This window comes from Lipophrys pholis (genome assembly GCF_963383615.2).
Source record: "Lipophrys pholis genome assembly, chromosome: 23".
Lineage (NCBI taxonomy): Eukaryota > Metazoa > Chordata > Actinopteri > Blenniiformes > Blenniidae > Lipophrys > Lipophrys pholis.
Genome location: NC_137645.1, coordinates 6,212,461 through 6,230,406, shown reverse-complemented (window position 1 = coordinate 6,230,406; position 17,946 = coordinate 6,212,461). Strand labels below are relative to the sequence as shown.

General features: G+C 44.4%; 1 protein-coding gene across 2 annotated transcripts in view; it reads right to left on the bottom strand.

Annotated features, from left to right (window-relative positions):
* Positions 1-4,133: 4,133 nt before the first annotated feature.
* The window catches only part of LOC308127675 (fibroblast growth factor 14-like), a 41,107-nt gene continuing 27,294 nt past the window's right edge, over positions 4,134-17,946 (bottom strand). For both annotated transcript variants that reach the window (XM_080492872.1, XM_080492873.1), the window contains exons 3-5: positions 16,960-17,063; positions 4,738-4,936; positions 4,134-4,649 (exon numbers count right to left, since the gene is read on the bottom strand). In XM_080492872.1, coding sequence (XP_080348998.1) covers positions 4,501-4,649; positions 4,738-4,936; positions 16,960-17,063 — 452 coding nt within the window. In that variant the 3' untranslated portion in view covers positions 4,134-4,500. The remainder of the gene's footprint in view (positions 4,650-4,737; positions 4,937-16,959; positions 17,064-17,946) is intronic.

Below are 17,946 nucleotides of genomic sequence, written 5' to 3'. Positions count from 1 at the left end.
CCGTCTGGTTTTCAGATTCAGATGTAATAAGGCAGTCTTTTGTAAGAGGAATAAAGTGGTGAGGAGAAAAAAGAAAAAGAAACAGCAAAGAAAACCTGAGGGAGACAAAAGCTACATGAGGAGTGCAGTGCTCAGCCATTACATGTTCCCGGGTCTCTGAAGTGCGCCTGCATGGCCGCGGCCGGGTCACAAAAGCTTTTTACGTCTTGTCCCGTGTCCACTCTGTGACTTCTGACTTGTGATTTCAGAGCTGCAGTTCATGCGGGACACAGAACAGGACGGCTACATGTGTACCTGCCATAAGAACATGAGTGGTGCTTGTGTATGGAAATTAAAAGTGACCCGGGCTGTCATGATTGCTCATTTCTAATTAAATCAGCGTCTCTCTTCCTGTGCGGAGCTCGGCCGTTAGAATATTTCATAATTGTAGTCTTGGTACCTGGCGAACCACCAGCGAAGAGGGAGATCTCTCAGGAGGTGATGACAGTAATTGTGCCGTCTTTGTTTGAACCAGGAGCTGTGATTACCAGCCTGGAAACGCTAATGTAGCAGAGTCTTTGGTCAGTAGCCAGGAAACCAGGCCATTTTCTTTTTTTTTTTTTCTTCTCCGGCCTCAGCCGTCATTAAATCTTGAGCACGTCCCACAGATCCTTTAATAGCTGCTCGCACAGGATGGGAGCCCTACTGCTACCCTAACAAGCTGGACCTGTGAACGGAGACATCTTCTTCCTCTGCCAGCAGTGAAGGACAAATTAGCCGCTTGATGATATTTTTCTGTGACGAGCAGTTGTTGTCTGGGAGCCTTGTTAGCAGCTGGAGCTCCGAATGGTCGCCAAGTACAAAAACATTGCTCTCCAAAGCGTCATTAAAGTGGGGTTTTTTGGGGAGAAACTTCCGACAGCCGAGACAACACAGGATACATGGAAATAAAAGGGAGGTTTACAGACCTGATTGTCAGGGTTCATTCTACGCTTCTTCTTTTTTTTGTTTGAAAACCCCTAGTGTGACACAACGAGTAGTCTATGGACGGTACACTTCTTTTGACGTTAGACAAGCACAACACCAGACTTCTTCCTCATCGACACGATCCCCAGTAACACACAGGACGGACCACTTGTGGGAACTTTCGGGGAGAGAGAGAGAGAGATCTCCAGCCACGCCGGACCTCACGTCTCGAGCTTGGCAGGGGATGAGAGGCACTCACACTGCTAGTAATGCTTTGTTTTTTTACTCTGTCTAATGATCCAACGGCTCACATGTACTTGCACACTTCCAGTATCAAGGGAATACATTTTTTTTTTTACAGTGTTTTAATCCGCCCTTCTTTTTTTTTTCTTTTCTTTCTTGTTGAAAACAGCATATAAAGGGCCAAAGGCTTACACCTGCAGGACGGCATTAGGCTGGATGAGTTAGGAAGGGATGTGTCGGGCCGGTCGGCCGCACATGTTGGAACAAGCTAATGAGATCAGAGACGGAGAGAGAAATGTGGTGTATGTGAGGAAAAATGTGAGAAATGTCAATTAGAAACACTGTGAGCGATCTTGTTCTTTTTTTTCTTCTTCTTCTTCTTCTTCTTCTTCTTCTTCTTCTTCACAGTCTCTTCAGCTGCACGGTGAGACAACCCCGTGCCTTAGATGGGCTTGTTTGCGTGCGGCTGTTACTAAAGGCTGGGAACGCCGCGGATTCGGGCTGGTGCTCGTTAGTCGTTATAACCAGTGTGGGAATAAATCATGCGGCCTTGATTTTCTTTTTCTTTTTTTTTGTTACGATGCTGCACTCTCGTCGGTTCTTTGTAGTTGCAGTAACATCTGCAGGAGTCTCGTTCGTCTTCAGATAATATGACAAGTGTTAAGATGCAAAGCCGTCATGGTGCCCAGAACTGGGGTGGAAAGCAAGAAGGAATGCACAGTGTTTATTTTCACCGGTTAAAAGCAGACATGCTGTTATCCTGAGCCTTACAGAATATATTAATTTGCACGAGTCCGCCTCATTGTCGCTGACACTAATTTGAAGTGTGGGGATCACAGTATTAGTATCTCCTCGGCGATGCGGCCGGCGACTGGAGTGACTTCTTGAGGAGTTAATTGGCATCTAGTGTTGCCGTCACAGAAAAACGAGTAAACAGAAAAAGCCTGGGCGCCGAACACGATTCAAGTCCAGAACAGATTGGTGCCATGTTGACTTGTCACAGTGAGAGGGCGAAGCATTGGAAACTGTTTGGTTGAATTCCTTTGATTTTCCACCTTGTACTGTACCTTTCTCGTGGCTCGCACAAGCCCGTGCGTCAGTATGTTCAGACAGGTTTGTTTCAACACTATAATTGATGAGCGCTCTTTGTTTTTGGTGGTTCTGATTGTGTTCTACTAAAACTACAACTCTCAGGCATTGGTTTCACCTTATACAGATTTAATAATCCATTGTGCAGGCAAATTTAAAGCCACTATGTGTAACTGTGACAGACATTTGCATCAGATACAGAAGTTTATCCCGGTGATCAGATCTGACCACTTCACTCATACTCTGCAGTCAGAAGTGGAAATCACTTCATATATTTACTGATTGTAGCAATGAAGACCTGTCCACATCATAGCAGCAAGCTTCACTTTGTTCTCCAAAATGAGACTTGATGGTGAATCAAGAGTTTTCCATGTTTTATAAAATCTGTCCCAAAAGTATTTCTTTCCTCTGAAAAGTGTGTAGATTTGGCCAATTTTTTAAGTCATGTTGCAGATGTGAATGTGGGTTAAATACATTAAGGGCAAAACACTTTTTTTTAAAAACCTATTTGATGTCCATCAAGCTCAAAACTATGAATAAGAGGACCAAAGCTACCAGGTTATCCTTTCACCATACTTCAAGTTTAGTCTTTGGTCCTTTGCAAGGTGCTAAAGACCCACAATGAAACTGGATAAACAGTCTTCATATCGAACAAGTGCAAAATATCACAAACATGGATACTTAAGGTTATCTCTCAGCTCTAAGTGTGTTTAAATGTGATTATTGAGTCATACATAATGCCCCTACAGAAGGAGTTGTAGTTCTTGGTACCTGGAATCAAGCCAGACGTGTATAGTCAAGTCAGACATGCTCGGTTTGTACACATAGTGGCTTTAACATCTTTTACCCCTGTTACCCGCTATTACCCTCATACCTACCTTAGATTTCAAGTACTCGAAAAAGGCAACAGAAGAAAGTAGGTCTACCAGGATCCCCGTGTCCGAGGACGCCATCGATCCATCTACAAAATCTGCTACTCTATGTAAACACTGACTGCTACCATGCTGCGTGGACACCAGCATGCCTCCTATAGTCTCCGTGTTGCTACAAACGGGGGATTTGTGGAAATGCTTTTGGCGCTCAGCTACGCGCCGATTTCAGCAACTCGTGGCCAAAACTCCGTCGACTTACCGTCTCCTCTCCTGAGCTACACGCGTGTCAGCCGTGTGGAAAACAGAGCATTTAAAGGGGCACACACACACAAATGCGCGCACAGAAAAGAAAAGAAGAAAACAAGAACTATCGGACAGAGAGGTAGAAACTAAAGTATGGTTAATGTCTGTACAAAAATGTAGCTTGATAATCACAAGTGCTTTGTGTGTGCAGAGTAATAAATAACAGATAATAAAGGAATACTGAAAAGTCAAACATGCTCAAATAAGAACTCTTTTTAACGGATATATAATATGTAATCAAACTTAGGGACAGGTCGGAGGGCGTGTTGAACTTTCTTGTAAAACGCTAGGCCTTTTGTCAAATGCGATTCATTGTGAGCCGAGGGCAGAATTTCCTGTGCCAAATCACAATCGATTGATGACTAAGCATCTTCTGAATCATCAAGTGTTTGCCACCTAAAGAGTTCTCTTCGCCCCGGTGCTTGCTGATGCAATTAATCTGCTCCTTATTTACTCTAAGATCAATTTTTTGAGTGGACTTTTGTGTGTGCGAATGCACGTCTGTGGCCGCCAGCAAGCGAGCGCACCCGGTAACAGAAAAACAGTACGATCAGGAGAGGATACAGGACCTCAATCTTACAGATTGTCACAGAAAAATACCGGTGAGGACGACACGTTTTCTGATTTTTTTTTCGTATTAATTTTGAAAAGTCTTTTTTTTTCTTTCTATTTTTTTTGTTTCGTTTCCCCGTACGAGGGCTCGCCAGTTGTCCCACTTCTAAATTGCCTGGCTGGCGCCCCGGCTTGACGTCGCCGTCGTGTTTCCCCGCCACCACCTGCAGCGCAGTCGCCCGCGGCCCTGCCCCCCCACGACACCAGGCCAGTCCAGTCCAGCGAGGTGAGGCGGGAGGTGCGGCCCCACTGCTGACCAGTCAGAACTGAAGCTGTTTGTTTGTCTGTTACCTGTTGTTGCAGTTTAGCTTTTTGAGAGCGCAGCAGTGGGGCGAGTCTCTGGCTTTTTTTTTCCTGGCCTCGGCTGAACCAGGAGGGGAGAGGAGGGTTAAAAGGGAGGTGGTGGTGGTGTTGGTGGTGGTGGTGGGGTGTCGGGTTATGTCGCCTCCTTGTCGGGTTTGCTGACTGGTTTGCCGCCGTTCATGACGACCGGTTCGCTGGTTGTGCTTTTGGAGGGCGGGCCCACGGCAAGTTTGGGCACCGCCTCTCCTACGTCATGCAACGAAGGCTCGCGGTACATCGCAACTGGAGAAGCAGAGGGACGACATTGAGCAGAATAAAAAAAGAGAAAGAAAGGCACATCTTGCAGGAATATGGAAATGTAATATTTTACCTTCTATAGGTTTAGGCAGGAAGTGTGCAGCTGGTTTGGTCTTTTTGACCCGGTTGCCTTTCATGGCCTGTCCCTCTTTGTTGAGGCCCAGGAACCAGGCCCGGCCCGACTCCTTCTGCCTGTAGAGCATCGAGCTGTAGATCACGTAGTAGTTCTCGAACACCGACTCCTTAAACTTACACTCCGCCGTAAACAGTTCCTGAGGAGACAGAGACATGAAGAAATACCGACAGCGTTATTTATCCGCTTTAAAAAAACACTAAAATAAAACACCTGTTCTTTCAGAGCCATGAACTCATCCAGCATTCAGTTTTTCTCCACTGACAAAATAAATATTGAACCGAACAGCAGCCAGGATGAAAAAGAAAGGTGCAAGAAAAACAGAAAATAAAAGAGGAAAGAGACTAAACTGTTACCAACTTTACTGAGGAATGCAATTCCTCTATAAAATCAAGCAAACCTTTTGGATATTTCATCACTAATTGGTCATGAGATCTAAATATCATACATACAATCTATTAATAATCAAATTGAGCAGCCGTGGACGGGCTCATGCTCGATCTCCCTCCAACAGATTGAAGAAAAGCTGATTGATTCCAGAGACACAAAGCTCAACAGGGCTCACCTTCCTCCCCACGTCAGCCCTGCTGCTACGTGTCAAATCTCCTTTTATCCTGATGCTTGCCAGCGCCTCCAGCAGAGCATATTTCAGCACAGAGACGAGGTGTGTGTGTTTTTTTTTTCTAACGGGGAGAGAACCCATCGCTCCCTTGTGTCTGCTCACAACACAGAGTCACAGATAAAACACTGTTGTTTTGGCAGATTCCAGAGATTTTGAGATTACATAATAAACAAAAAAGATAATTTCTCAACCGAATCTAACCAATCCACAACAGTTTGTCAGTTGAATGATGTCAAAACAAGACAAATGTCAGGGGCTAAGACTTTTCCAAGTGACAAATCAAAAGATTACCTTGATATTTCCTTTTGAAATGAAGGCATATGCCCCTCCAGATTATTTGTTAATAAATTAAAAGAGTAAAAACAACAAGATTATTCCTGTTTTGTTAGTTTCATGGACTTTAAGTCACAAAACAATTTCTTTAGGTTACATAAATAGAAAAAACAACAGACTGAGAATTGAGTGATTTTGAATCTATGTGTTTAATCGTTAGATTGTGCTTCAGTTCTATCAAAGCCGATTGGAGTGTCTGTGTGAATCTGAATTAAAAGACAAAACTTTACAGAGCTGAAGGAAAATAATGTGTTTGACTTCTTTCTACATTGTAGGAAATCACTGATATCTTTTTAAACACATCCTACCGTGGATAATCTATTTGAATAAGACCTAAATTGAAGTATTATCCCTGTTTGTTAAACAAGGAGGGATAATACGACACAATTTCCATCATTTTTAGATTTACTCTCATAATCACTCAGCATACAATAACACACGCAAAGAGACGTCTGCTGGAATTAAATGATAATGATAATACACTGCTCCTCATATGGTGAGAGGGCTCCTGCCAACCCAAACAACACCCCCACCCCCCCCCACCCCAAAGTCCCCAGACCCCCCGATCTGGAAGTGTTTGTCTAGACTGTCTGTTATTGGCTGTTGTGGGCTGTTTGCCAGAGCCACAGACACATTGTCATTCAGCTCAGGTCTGTCGGTCCGAGTCTCATAGCAACATGAGGAAGAGAGGCGACACTGTAGCCGTGGCAACCAACCAGTGCCGAGAGGGAGGGGTCAGTGGGTGGGTGTCTAAAGAGGGAGGGCTGCGAGAGAGCGAGAGAGAGAGAGAGAGACATAAACACATGCATTGGAGAATCTAACACAACAATAACGTGCCACGTCGTGCGCTCTACCACATCCAAGTAACACACTTATTAACCCTTTACTGGACGAGGCGCTTCTACATTTCTTTAGTTTATTCCTGAAACCAACAAGGGTGAAGTGACGACCCTCACATGATAAAAGATATTAAATTGTTATATTAAGCATTTACATGAAAATATAAAGCAAAAAAAAGAAAAATCCCTGAACCCTGCTTGATCAAGTGCAATAGAGGGTTGTCCATTGAAACATATTTAAAAAATATTGAATCTTCTTCAGCTATAAATCATGAAAAAAGCAACTGAAAATACAAAATAAAGTACGTCCATTTTCCATCACAGGCCCAAAGCTTTTTATTTTGATCGTATTTAGGTTATTTTTTTCCAATTAACACATCATATTGCAAGATTTTAACAGAGAAATTAACCTTTTGAGCGCTTATCCAATAAAAGATGTCATTTTAATCACTTTTAAAATCACATTCATTGTATCTTAATTGCTTCCAATAGTGTTTATTTACATTTATTTTAAACGTAATAACACATGAGGGCTGCAAAGTTCGATGTCTCTGGATATTGACGGGGGTCCTATAAAGGGTTAAAGGGAGGGCCGGGTGGCAGCGAGGAATCAGACGGTGACACACACACACGCACACGCACACTTGTGGCTCCAGGGGATGAATGGAGGGAGGCGCAGAAGGGTTCGCTGGGACATGAAATGCGACTAAATGATTGGCTGGCAACAAAACAAGACAGGTGATAATGAATGAATGCTCTATTTATTGGCAATGTCAGCGACACCCACACACAAGCATGCCATGACAAATCAAATGTTCTCCTCCGGTAACCATGGTTCTTTTTGATGTGTATTGGCAGTGTGGTCGCTCACAGTGAAGCTCAATATTTGGCTTCAATTAACTAAATATATAATATTTAGTCTTGACCCTTGATTCATTCTTTTTTAATTTAAGTGGGCTGATGTTTGGTGGAGAGCAGAGAGCGGCACCAGACACTTATTAATGGTGGTCAGCGGGGTCATATATCATTTAATACTGCTTTTAAATTAAAAGATCTCTGCTGTCTCCTCTCAAGCAGCGGCGTTTATTCCAGGCTGCGTCCGCGGAGAATAAGTGAAGTGTAAGAATGGCTTTGGATGAAAAGGCTCATAACCTCACAGGTGAGTCATTTTAACAACACAGTACGCCTCGATGTGTTTCTGTCGTCATTTCCAAATCGCTATATTCACAGGCTGAATGGAGAAGGAATGAATGAAAGGAAGAAGCGTAGGGCGGGGCGGCAGTGGGGAGGGCTGGAAATTGGGACATGAAGAAGAAAGAGGGGAGAGAGAATAAATCACCAAGTGAGGAGGACGACGCCTCCTGATTGGAAAAACAGCAGGGGGATTCTCCCGCCTTCTTCCTCCTCCTTCCTTTTATTGTTGTATTCCTCTCAAGCCCCCCCCCCCCCCTCAACGTTTCTAGATTGACGGCACACATGTTTTCTTCTGAATTACACAAAAATACATGATGCACACGTGTGACTGAGCAGGTGCCGTTGTTTCCACCCCCCCACTCCCCCCCACCCCATTTTTTGGGGGGGTGAGACTCAACATGTGAAACATCCTGCTCCAAAAAACACACTGAATTGAAACAGGCAGCACTTTGTCTCGCCTCCATTAAAGACCTAAAAATAAGGAATTGAAAAGACGGCTGAAGCTTGAACGCTCGCCACTGGGAACTTTCCAGTAGGAACTCAATAACAGGACAACAAGAGAGCGTTGCACATTTTCTTTTATGGTTTTTTTTTTTTTCCTCTTGTGATTTTCCCGAAAGCCTCCAATCCACAGACGGTCATGACCGTGTGCTACCCGGGGGAGCTGAATGAGTGGCAGCAAATACACTCACAAGAGCCGAGGTCAGCAACCCCACTGACCGGGGCAGCTGCTGAATGACTGCAAGGCAACAAGTCCACCCCTCCCCTCAACGTTTGATTGCCCGGCTCGCAGGCCACGCCGAGGGAGGATAGGTTTATGAGAACTGCATTCCACTGGCTGACACCGCCGCAGAAATGTCATAACACAACAAGGCCATAGACACGCCACACAGAGACAGCACAAGGCCAAACCGGGATGGATGGGCTTTCCCTCCAGACTGTTGACAGTCGGCACAGAGGAGCGTTTTTCAGTCATCTCCAATTCAGAGTCATTTCCACTTTCCTTTTCGCGATCGACTCTCTCCATCCGAGCGAATGAACAAGAGGAAACACCATTACTTCATAATTACACAGCAGGCTGTATGCTATTCAGCGGGGAGACGACGTAAAGCTTGCTTCCATTCTCTAAATAAAGCTTGTAAACACTGTTACTTTAGGGTGAAAAATTCAAGCTTTGTGATGGATTGAAATTGGATGTAAAACGGAAACAATCATGTAGTGAAACAACTGCCTAAAGGCTACACATGTTTGCACCTTAGAAATCTGACACATACACACGAATTTGCCTTCAAGTCAAACTCCTGCCAGGCTTCATTGTTTAATTTCCTTTTTTAATCAAATTATTGATAATACGGTTTGTTTCTGAACAACACCTGGCTGTCACTGTCCTACGACAGTTTTCAATTTGCTTCAGATCAAACAGCAAGTTAACTGACGATAACGACAAATCGGATCAGCGCCGAGCGTTCAGTCGTTGTCTAATGAGGTTAAAACTATGAGGTAAATGCACAGTTGCTTCCAGACTGTTGATATTGCCGATGCAGTTGCTCTCCTCGTGTCACGACTTAATGCAACCAAGTGGTTTGTTATCCCGGTGCGTGTCTACATGCGTGCGTGTTTGTGTGCACTGTTCAGCGAGTGGGTGTGTTTTGTTTCCAACACCAGTTATTATCACAGCGCTAATTACCCAGGGGGATTGTGGGTAAACAAATCATTCTAAAGAAAAGGGGCCCACGGAGAAGAAGGGAAGAGGAGGCGCGGAAAGAAAAGTGTTGGCAAAGGAAAACAAAAAGAGTGAAGCGAGTGTGGCGAGGACGTCCTCGGATGCCCGTGCAGAAGGAACTGCGGCGGGAAATCGGCCCGCGATGGCGGCGCGGCTCCCAGCGTGGCGGGGACACCGCCGCGCTCCTCCGCCACTTCAGACCAGCACACCTGATCCAATTACTCCGCGGTGGAAATGTGCAGCGCCTAATTGGATCAGGTGTGCGCAGGCACCGGCGCTTCTTGAGGGGAACACGCTGCCTGTTGCGAGACGCGGTAAACCCAGAGATCAACGGTGAAACATCACATCTCAAGACGTTTTGACGCGTGCTGATGTGTAACCTTTGTTTATTACATTGCGCCTGTTTATCCATACGCTGACTTTCACAACAGCCTTCAGCGCCTGCAACACCACTCTGGATAAAGTGTGTGTACAAATTTTAAAACAGATTTACGTCAGGTCTCTGTGTTCAACGTAGAATTCACCGTTTGATCCTCCTTTTAATTATCTTATTCAATCGTTTCAAGCATTTTGCAGTTTATTTTTACTTTGCTTTGAGTGGCTTTGTAAATCAAGAGTTCCATTTGCTGTCTGAAAAGTGCTGCATAACTAAAGCGTGATTTATGAACTGACTCATAAAGAAAGTAGACTTTTTCCTGTAATGTGTTTTGACACAACGACAGTCTCTGAAACCTTCACATGTGAGAAATGTGACATTATACGATTGTGATCTATACAAGAGGGAGTTTGGCATCGAATTTTTCTGCCTTAATGTTCATTTAATGGTTTCTAAAGTATCCGTAATACTTAAATACACGAATAATTCTCTGATTTTTATTCAATTCAAATGGTATTTATACTTTTGTGGCTACTTTCTGTTTGACCTTTTCCAAACCTGCCCACTGGGACCAGCTGACCGGTCGGCTGACCGAGCAGAGAACAAATTTCCAGCTCAAACCTTTGAATGTTGTGTTAAAACGAGGGCACGTACGTTCAAAATGTCACCATGAGTTTGCAGTGCTGATGCTCGTGTACAGTCTTCTGAAATATCCCGTCCAGTATGACGCTGTGGAGGAGAGATTATAATACTAATAGCAATTGCAACACGAATACCAAAAAGGTTTGGATGATGAGCACAATGTAATTGTCTCGCTGTAAACAGAATGCAATTATCTGCAATTTTCATGAAGCCTTTGTTTATGTCATTCTCGTCAGAACATAGACAATATAACAGATGTTGCCGGAGAGACATTTCCTAATGCCATGAGGACTATGTGCTCAGTAGTGGTTCAGTTTCATTCAAACAGGTGACCACAGGTGAGTAACATTTAAAAAGGACGTTGCTCCAATTGCAACGACGAACCAAAAAGCTGTGTGATTAAGAGTCATTTATAAAGCAACGCAAAGACGTCGACGCCGTTGCCCCATCTCATTGTTTTCTCTTCTTCTAAGTCAAATAATGTCCCATCTTTTTTATGAGTTATCTGATGAGTTTTGAAATCTGCTCAGCAACCAAAAAGCCCAGAGATATTTTGTACTTTAGCTTCTCCTTTTCCTTTGCAGGTAAACATGCTGGTGAGAATGACTCCGGTTCCAAACATGTTCCTGCTGCTAATCCTCCATCTAAAGAGTAGTAGCTGCTGGTTCGCTGAGATCCAGATCTTGGATCGTGGATCTTCTGGTATCATTTCTTAGGGATCTGGATCCACCAACTTAGCCTCCCCTTCTGCCTTTTCAAGATATTCAGTGACCACGGCGTTAACAGACATGGTCACCTCTGTAATGACCAAACTAGACACACCGATGGAGGCCAGGCTAGACTTCTGCTAAGCCCAGCGCGTTGGCCAAAGTCTGAGGAACAACGCTTCTCACACTGGCTAACTGCTCTTCATTGACAGTACTAATGTAATCCATGGAATCCAGGATCACATATCTAATTTTGAAGATTATGTCCCACTTTAGGTTCCAGAGCTCGTTTTTTCGTGGCATCTTCAGGTCTATATATTGCACAGACTTCCACTCAATAGGCGTGATCTTATCCAGCAAAGGTTTTGCTAGATTGAATACAGAATTTTCACTGAGTTCTTTGGGAGGAACACAGTGCTTCTTTCATAGCGACTGTTACTGACAGAAGGTTAAACACAAGTTTTCGCTGATGCAGAAACATAAATGAGTAAATTCTGCATTTTTCTTTGCATTGCTGAAGATAATCTAAATACGCCACGGTGTGCAAAAACAAGTAGACTTCAGGTGTTTTTCTTTTTTCCCCCCCTCTGACTCGATTTGAATTCGTTTAGATTTCTGTCCACCTCCGTTCCAAATGCCAGCTGTCTCCGTGAGACTTTCTCCTGAATAAAAGCTGCTGATTCACCGCCCAAGAAAAGGCTACACATACATCAGGGATGTGTGAAACATCAGCAGTGGACAATACGTCTGTCAGTCCTGTGGTATTTCAACGTCGTCTTCCTAGGCGACTAATTTCCTCTCCGGTTACCAGAAAATGTGTGTGTGTGTGCATGTGTCAAGGCTCACATGGCTCACATTTATTCCCTCAGCCACTCCTCTCCCTTTTCATCTCCGTGGATGTAGACATCACAGGACTCGCACTGTCTGAGTGCTTGTACCGAGTGCGCCGTGAATGGAAGTACACGCCTACATACAAATGTGTGCCAGACACGCGCACAGACACATACATGCAGCACGCTCGCCCTTATGCTTGTGGAAAGCATCCTGTTTTGAGAAAACATGCAGTGTCTGAGAGAGTGAACAGGGCTGCGAGCAGTGGAAGGAGAAGAGATAAATGAAACGGATGCAGGGAAGGTTGAATGAGGTCTGCGCGGCGAGCTTTAAATGAAGCAAAAGGAAAAAAGGCCACAAAAAAAGCGTTAATTATCAATTAGGAGGGAAACAGAAAGTTCATTTGCAGCCACTTTCATACTTGATTACATTTTTCAGTCAAAAGCATTTAGTGTCTCTATGCACTTAAGTCGTTTTGTGACTATGGATGTTTTATTTGACAACACAGTCAATGACTAATTTCTTTACTTAGTTTTTGATTGAGTAAATTCAATGGCGTGAAGTTAAAGGGGTCATATTATGCAAAATTCACGTATTCACGGTTCTGCAACACTAATATTCGTCCCCATACCAGGGAATGACGCCCCAGAAGGGAAGAATGTCTGTCCTCTCTCTTCCTGGCTTGTTTCAGTTTTTAAAAAGTGTGTTGCTCCAATGAGCGAATCAGAAATCAAACCCTATATAGTGTCATCGGGAGTTTAGCCAATCCCAATCGAGGTAGGCCCAATTAGCCAGCTCTGCTCTGGCACATGGCACCACGAGAGGAAGTACTTCCTCCTCTTCCCAAGAAGGGCGTGTGTGGGTGGCGCCAGTCCAGCGCACACAGACACAGCAGATTCTGAATGCAGCTCCTATGATCCAACATTCAAATGGAGGAAAATCAAGGAAAAGCTGGATTTGGGGCAATAAACTTTGAATACAATGTTTCTGGACCAACGAGACCATGTGAAAGGGTTGAAAAGCTGTAGAATATAATATGAGCCCTTTAAGAAAAGACAGAGGAGCGACCAGAGGCTGCAGGAGACGAAGGGACGGACTTGAATTGATGGTGTTTGGGCTCACAGGAGCTCTCCAGCAGACAGACTGGGTCTCTAACAGGCTGACTCACTGGGGCCGACATGAAGGAATACATTTACATCTCTAATCTTAGCTGCTGGACAGTCAGCACTATTTGGATTTTCAAAAACAAGCAGATTTCCGGGGGGTCGCCGCTGTAATAGGAGCAGCAGTCAGGATGTGGATCCTGCAGAAACTACTTAACTTTTGAGTCCTGCGAAGAGCAGTTTGGATGTATCATAAGATTTCTGCTGGGTTAGTATTATTTGTCCTGTTTGGAGCGGAGCAGCAGTTACAATAATGGCAGGAGGAGCAGTAATCGTGGCGTGCGATACAGGAAATGTGTGATGATTATACTGAAAAACTCAATTTCCTCCTTCACCTCTCAGCTGTCGTCTTCACACCGACACCTACCCAACAACCCTGATACACCCACACAACACAACGTACCACCATGTGCGTTACGCACACACCAACACTCTCTCGTCACTCCCACATAAACAGTCCCAAACTCATCAGCACTTTTTTTTTTCTTTTTTTTTTTCCTCCCACTTTCCCCAGCATGCTCCATAATTATCACATAGCAGCTCATTGCACACTGTGCCATCTGTTAGTGGAGCGCGTACGTGCGCGCCACCACACGTATATATGCACAGCCTCACGCCGCCAGATGCTGTGGATCTGGGATTAATAAGGCCTACCATGTATAACTTAAAGTTTGAAGCATGTCATTAACAATTCACAATAGGAGGAGGGAAGCGGCATAAATTTAAGTGCAAGTGCTTTTGATTTTCGAGAATGCAAAATTAATTCGTTAATTGCTACATGATATACATATTCTCCACTTTCCACCACCGCCAAAGTATATGAGAGATTTGAAGATGCAAGTTTCCCCCGATTAATATTCATTCACAGATAAGAATGTGACATTTGGAGAAAACAAAATGTGCTAAAAACCTATAAATTGACTTGATTTTTCCTCAGAAATGTCAGTACGTTTATCCAGACTTCTCAATGCATGCGAATGTCTCCGGCAGTCAGAACATGAGTGTGGAGATTTTCCCGTCCCTTCTTGTTTTCCTCTCAGTGATGTGAAAAGCATTTACTTTTCAGTACATCATGTTCAGATTGTAATGATTTCAGTGCGGTCGCAGTGTGCTTCAAATGGTCTAAGCGATGTGTGTTTCAGTCTCTGTGCTGAGACATGTTTGTTCTCTCGGCTCGGGCCGTTCGGACAGATTCAGAACTCTGTGGAAGATGTAACAAACATGTTGAGAGGGAAAAAGGGAAAAAGAAAGACTGCTGACAGGTGCAGCGTGTTTACTTGAAGTCTGATTTGTATCGACATCTTGACACCTCCACGATAAGCTGCACTGCGAGGATGAAAGATAACGCTGGCCGTGTCCAATAAACAAGATGCTCCATCAGAGTGAACCTGGACCAACCAATTACACACACATACATAAAAGTGAGAGGCGCCACCGCTCCAGTTCACATCGGGATAAAACAAACTTGAGCTGCGATCGCACCCACGTAATGTTTAATGAGCACCTCTCGAGGCCGCCGTCCTTACTACGACGCACTACACCTTCTCCAAAAACCTCCGCCGCAGACAATTAGACATCAAGCGGTGCTGACGTCATGTCGAATTAGAGTCGCTGGATATAATTTATATATTTGATGTCGTGTCGCTGCCTGCTCATCAGTTACAGAGCTGGAGCACGATCAAACATCCTCACTTTTTTTTTCCCTCTGTGCAGCTTTAGAGGGGATTTCTACCGAGTGTGTGTGTGTGTGTGTGTGTGTGTGTGTGTGTGTGTGTGTGTGTGTGTGTGTGTGTGTGTGTGTGTGTGTGTGTGTGTGTGTGTGTGTATGTGTGTGTGTGTAGGGGGGGACTCCCCCTCTTCAATTATTTACAGGAAGCCCTCATGCATCTGTGACTTCCAGCGACAGGCTGAGGAAGCCCAGCAGAGCAGCACAGATCTCCGTTCTTTCTCCCACCGATCACTCCTCTCTCCTCCATCCGTCTCTTTGTCTACACTCTTTGTTTTTTCGTCTCTCCATCTACATTTTCGACTCCATCCTCTCCCTTTGTCACAATTTCCCCATCTTCTCCTCCTCTGAATGCTTATTTTTTTTGTCTGCAGAAGAGGCGAGGGTGTTTTCCTCCTCCGTTCCACCTTTCCCCTCCTCTTTGTCCTTGTCCTACTTCTCCCTCACCTTCTTTTCTTCTGCCTCAAACGCAAGCCCATTCTTCCCCCTTCGCTCACCTCTTTTCATTTTTGTTTTTTGTCCTGCCCCTGGCCTCGCCGTTCTTCCCCTCACCTCTCTCCTTTCATCCCCCTCTCCTCTCCTCTCATCCATTTCTATTCCCAGGTCTGTCACCCCCCGAAAAGAAAACGAAGGGCAGGAAGGGGAGATGATGTCAGAGGGAGGAGTGTGAACTCACTCCGAAGAGTCGGCATGGAAATAATTCATATTCTGCTCAAACCTCCTCCACTCCACTTGCTCTTCACCTCTTTTACTTCCATATCTTATTCACAAGGTTTTCACTAATTTGGCTTTACGTTCACTCTGAATACGCACTTGTCCGTAATCAAAATAATATGTTTCACGGGTGATAATCGAGAGCAACGAGGGCAATTCTTTCCATCTCTCTCTCTCTGTGTCTAATGAAACTGTCTCCAGTCTTCTGTTCCAGAAAAAGAGAGAGAGAAAATAGGTCTTTCACATTATCTTCTGACATGAAAAACACTCTGTGTTATTATGCACTGCTCGCTCTGGCTTCTTGTCTCAATCAGAAAACTCTTGACAAGCCTTCCACTTTATTTTTAATTGATTTTAAGAATTCATCCTCCTTAAGAACGACTGTGTATCGCTGCATGTTGAAGCAGAAACGTTGCGGCGAACTGAGCCAGTTGGACCTAAATCGCCCGGCGTTTCTTCCAAGCAGCATGATGAGAATGTCGCAGGTGAGCTGGATTTACAACACGTCAAGTAAACTGGCCAATTATCCCCTCATCTTGGCTCGGAGGCTGTTTTCAGAGAGGAGCAAGACGTAAATGCTAATTTGGGAATTAGTCAAGTTGCCCATTAGACAAATTCAACTATTCCTTACGTTACAAATTTCAACTGCTCTGCCTGATTCTTCCACTGGGGTTGTAGGTTTCTTTTTTTTCCACATCTAACAACAATATGACCCAAAACCAAACAGGAAATTGATTCTAAAACCACAATTCATCCCATTTAGAGACATTTTAAGCTCTTTCAACTTAATTCAGCAAGTCACAAATCTCAAAATTGCCCCAAATTCCAGTGAGTGCCCTAAAAAAAGGGTTGAAAAAACATGAAGAAGTGCTTCAAATTTGCCACTTTGATGCAGTTAAAGTCAACACGCTCAGCATCCTGAGGCACTTCGAGCCAACAGTTTTCCCCTGGTGGATAAACCACGGCTTTATAACAAGATGATGTCAAAACAAGATGATATTTCCATTTGTCTCTTAATTAAAATCCCAGAAGAAATTGCCACAGATCAAAACCAAACAACCCAGGATCTGGAAGAACAACATTTGCAAGTAAGCCCCGGAGTAACTCCAAAAAAGAAACACTGAGCTCTCAACAGGGAGAGAAAAAAACAAAAAAAAAGGGAATAAACAGTAGAAATGAAGCCCAGGTTCCGTTTTGATTCACAATCAAACAATTAGCAGCCCCTGTGTGCTGTGACACACATGGCACAAAACCAACAAGAAGGCTGATTGTTGTGTGGTGCGAGCGCTCACCGACGAGTAGAGGTGACCCTCTCCGTTCATGGCGATGTAGAGACCGGTCTTGACTGATTGGATGGCCACGACTCTCAGACCCACAGGAATTAAGTTAAACAGAGCTGCGGACGAAAACAGACAAAATGAGTTTGTTTCCCCCTGTGTGTGTGTGTGTGTGTGTGTGTGTGTGTGTGTGTGTGTGTGTGTGTGTGTGTGTGTGTGTGTGTGTGTGTGTGTGTGTGTGTTTTTGGGTGCTCTGAGGAGTGAAATGTCTGCTGCTCACTTGGCTTGCTTATGTGGTGGTGGTGGGGGGGAGTGGGGGGGGGTGGCAGCTGGGCCTCGTGAGGCTCTTTGCAGCACTTTTAAACTCAGTTTCTACAGAGGACAGACATCTAAAAATCTGAGTGAAAATTAGGCCACTCCTTGATGTGGAGATTCTTCTCATACTCTGCCCGAAACCCGGCGCCAATCCGTCTCTGCAGACCCTCCAGTACCATTAAGATATTACCGACTCCTGCGCAGCCTTCTAAAGTCATTACCTGCAACACTTTGCAATGTGCACGTCCTAAACTTGATGCGCAACGTCGCTCCGTTTGCAGACGTGCAAACTGGGAGAGATCTTTACAACAGTCATTGACATTTTATGATCAGCCCGTGCTGGTGTGATATTTTAAAGGCACAGAAGAGCGCCGAGCTCAGGCGGGTCAGTGTTATTTGAAGAACTGCAGTCAGTGACGGTGAAGGACCAGACAACTGATCACACCCTCATACTTTAAAGACAATGCTGCCTTCACACTCTCTTGAGAACACTTAACGAGGCTTCCAGAAAGGAGGGATTTACTTTTTCTCTCTCTCTTTATATTTTTAGGTAAACAGCATGCCATGATGGACGTTAACGAAAACAAACCTCAACGACTTTTTAACTGCTTATCTTATCAACCCTCGAAAATCATGTCTGTCTCTGGATAAGTCGCATTGTCTCGTAACCGTAAACTGACCAGATAC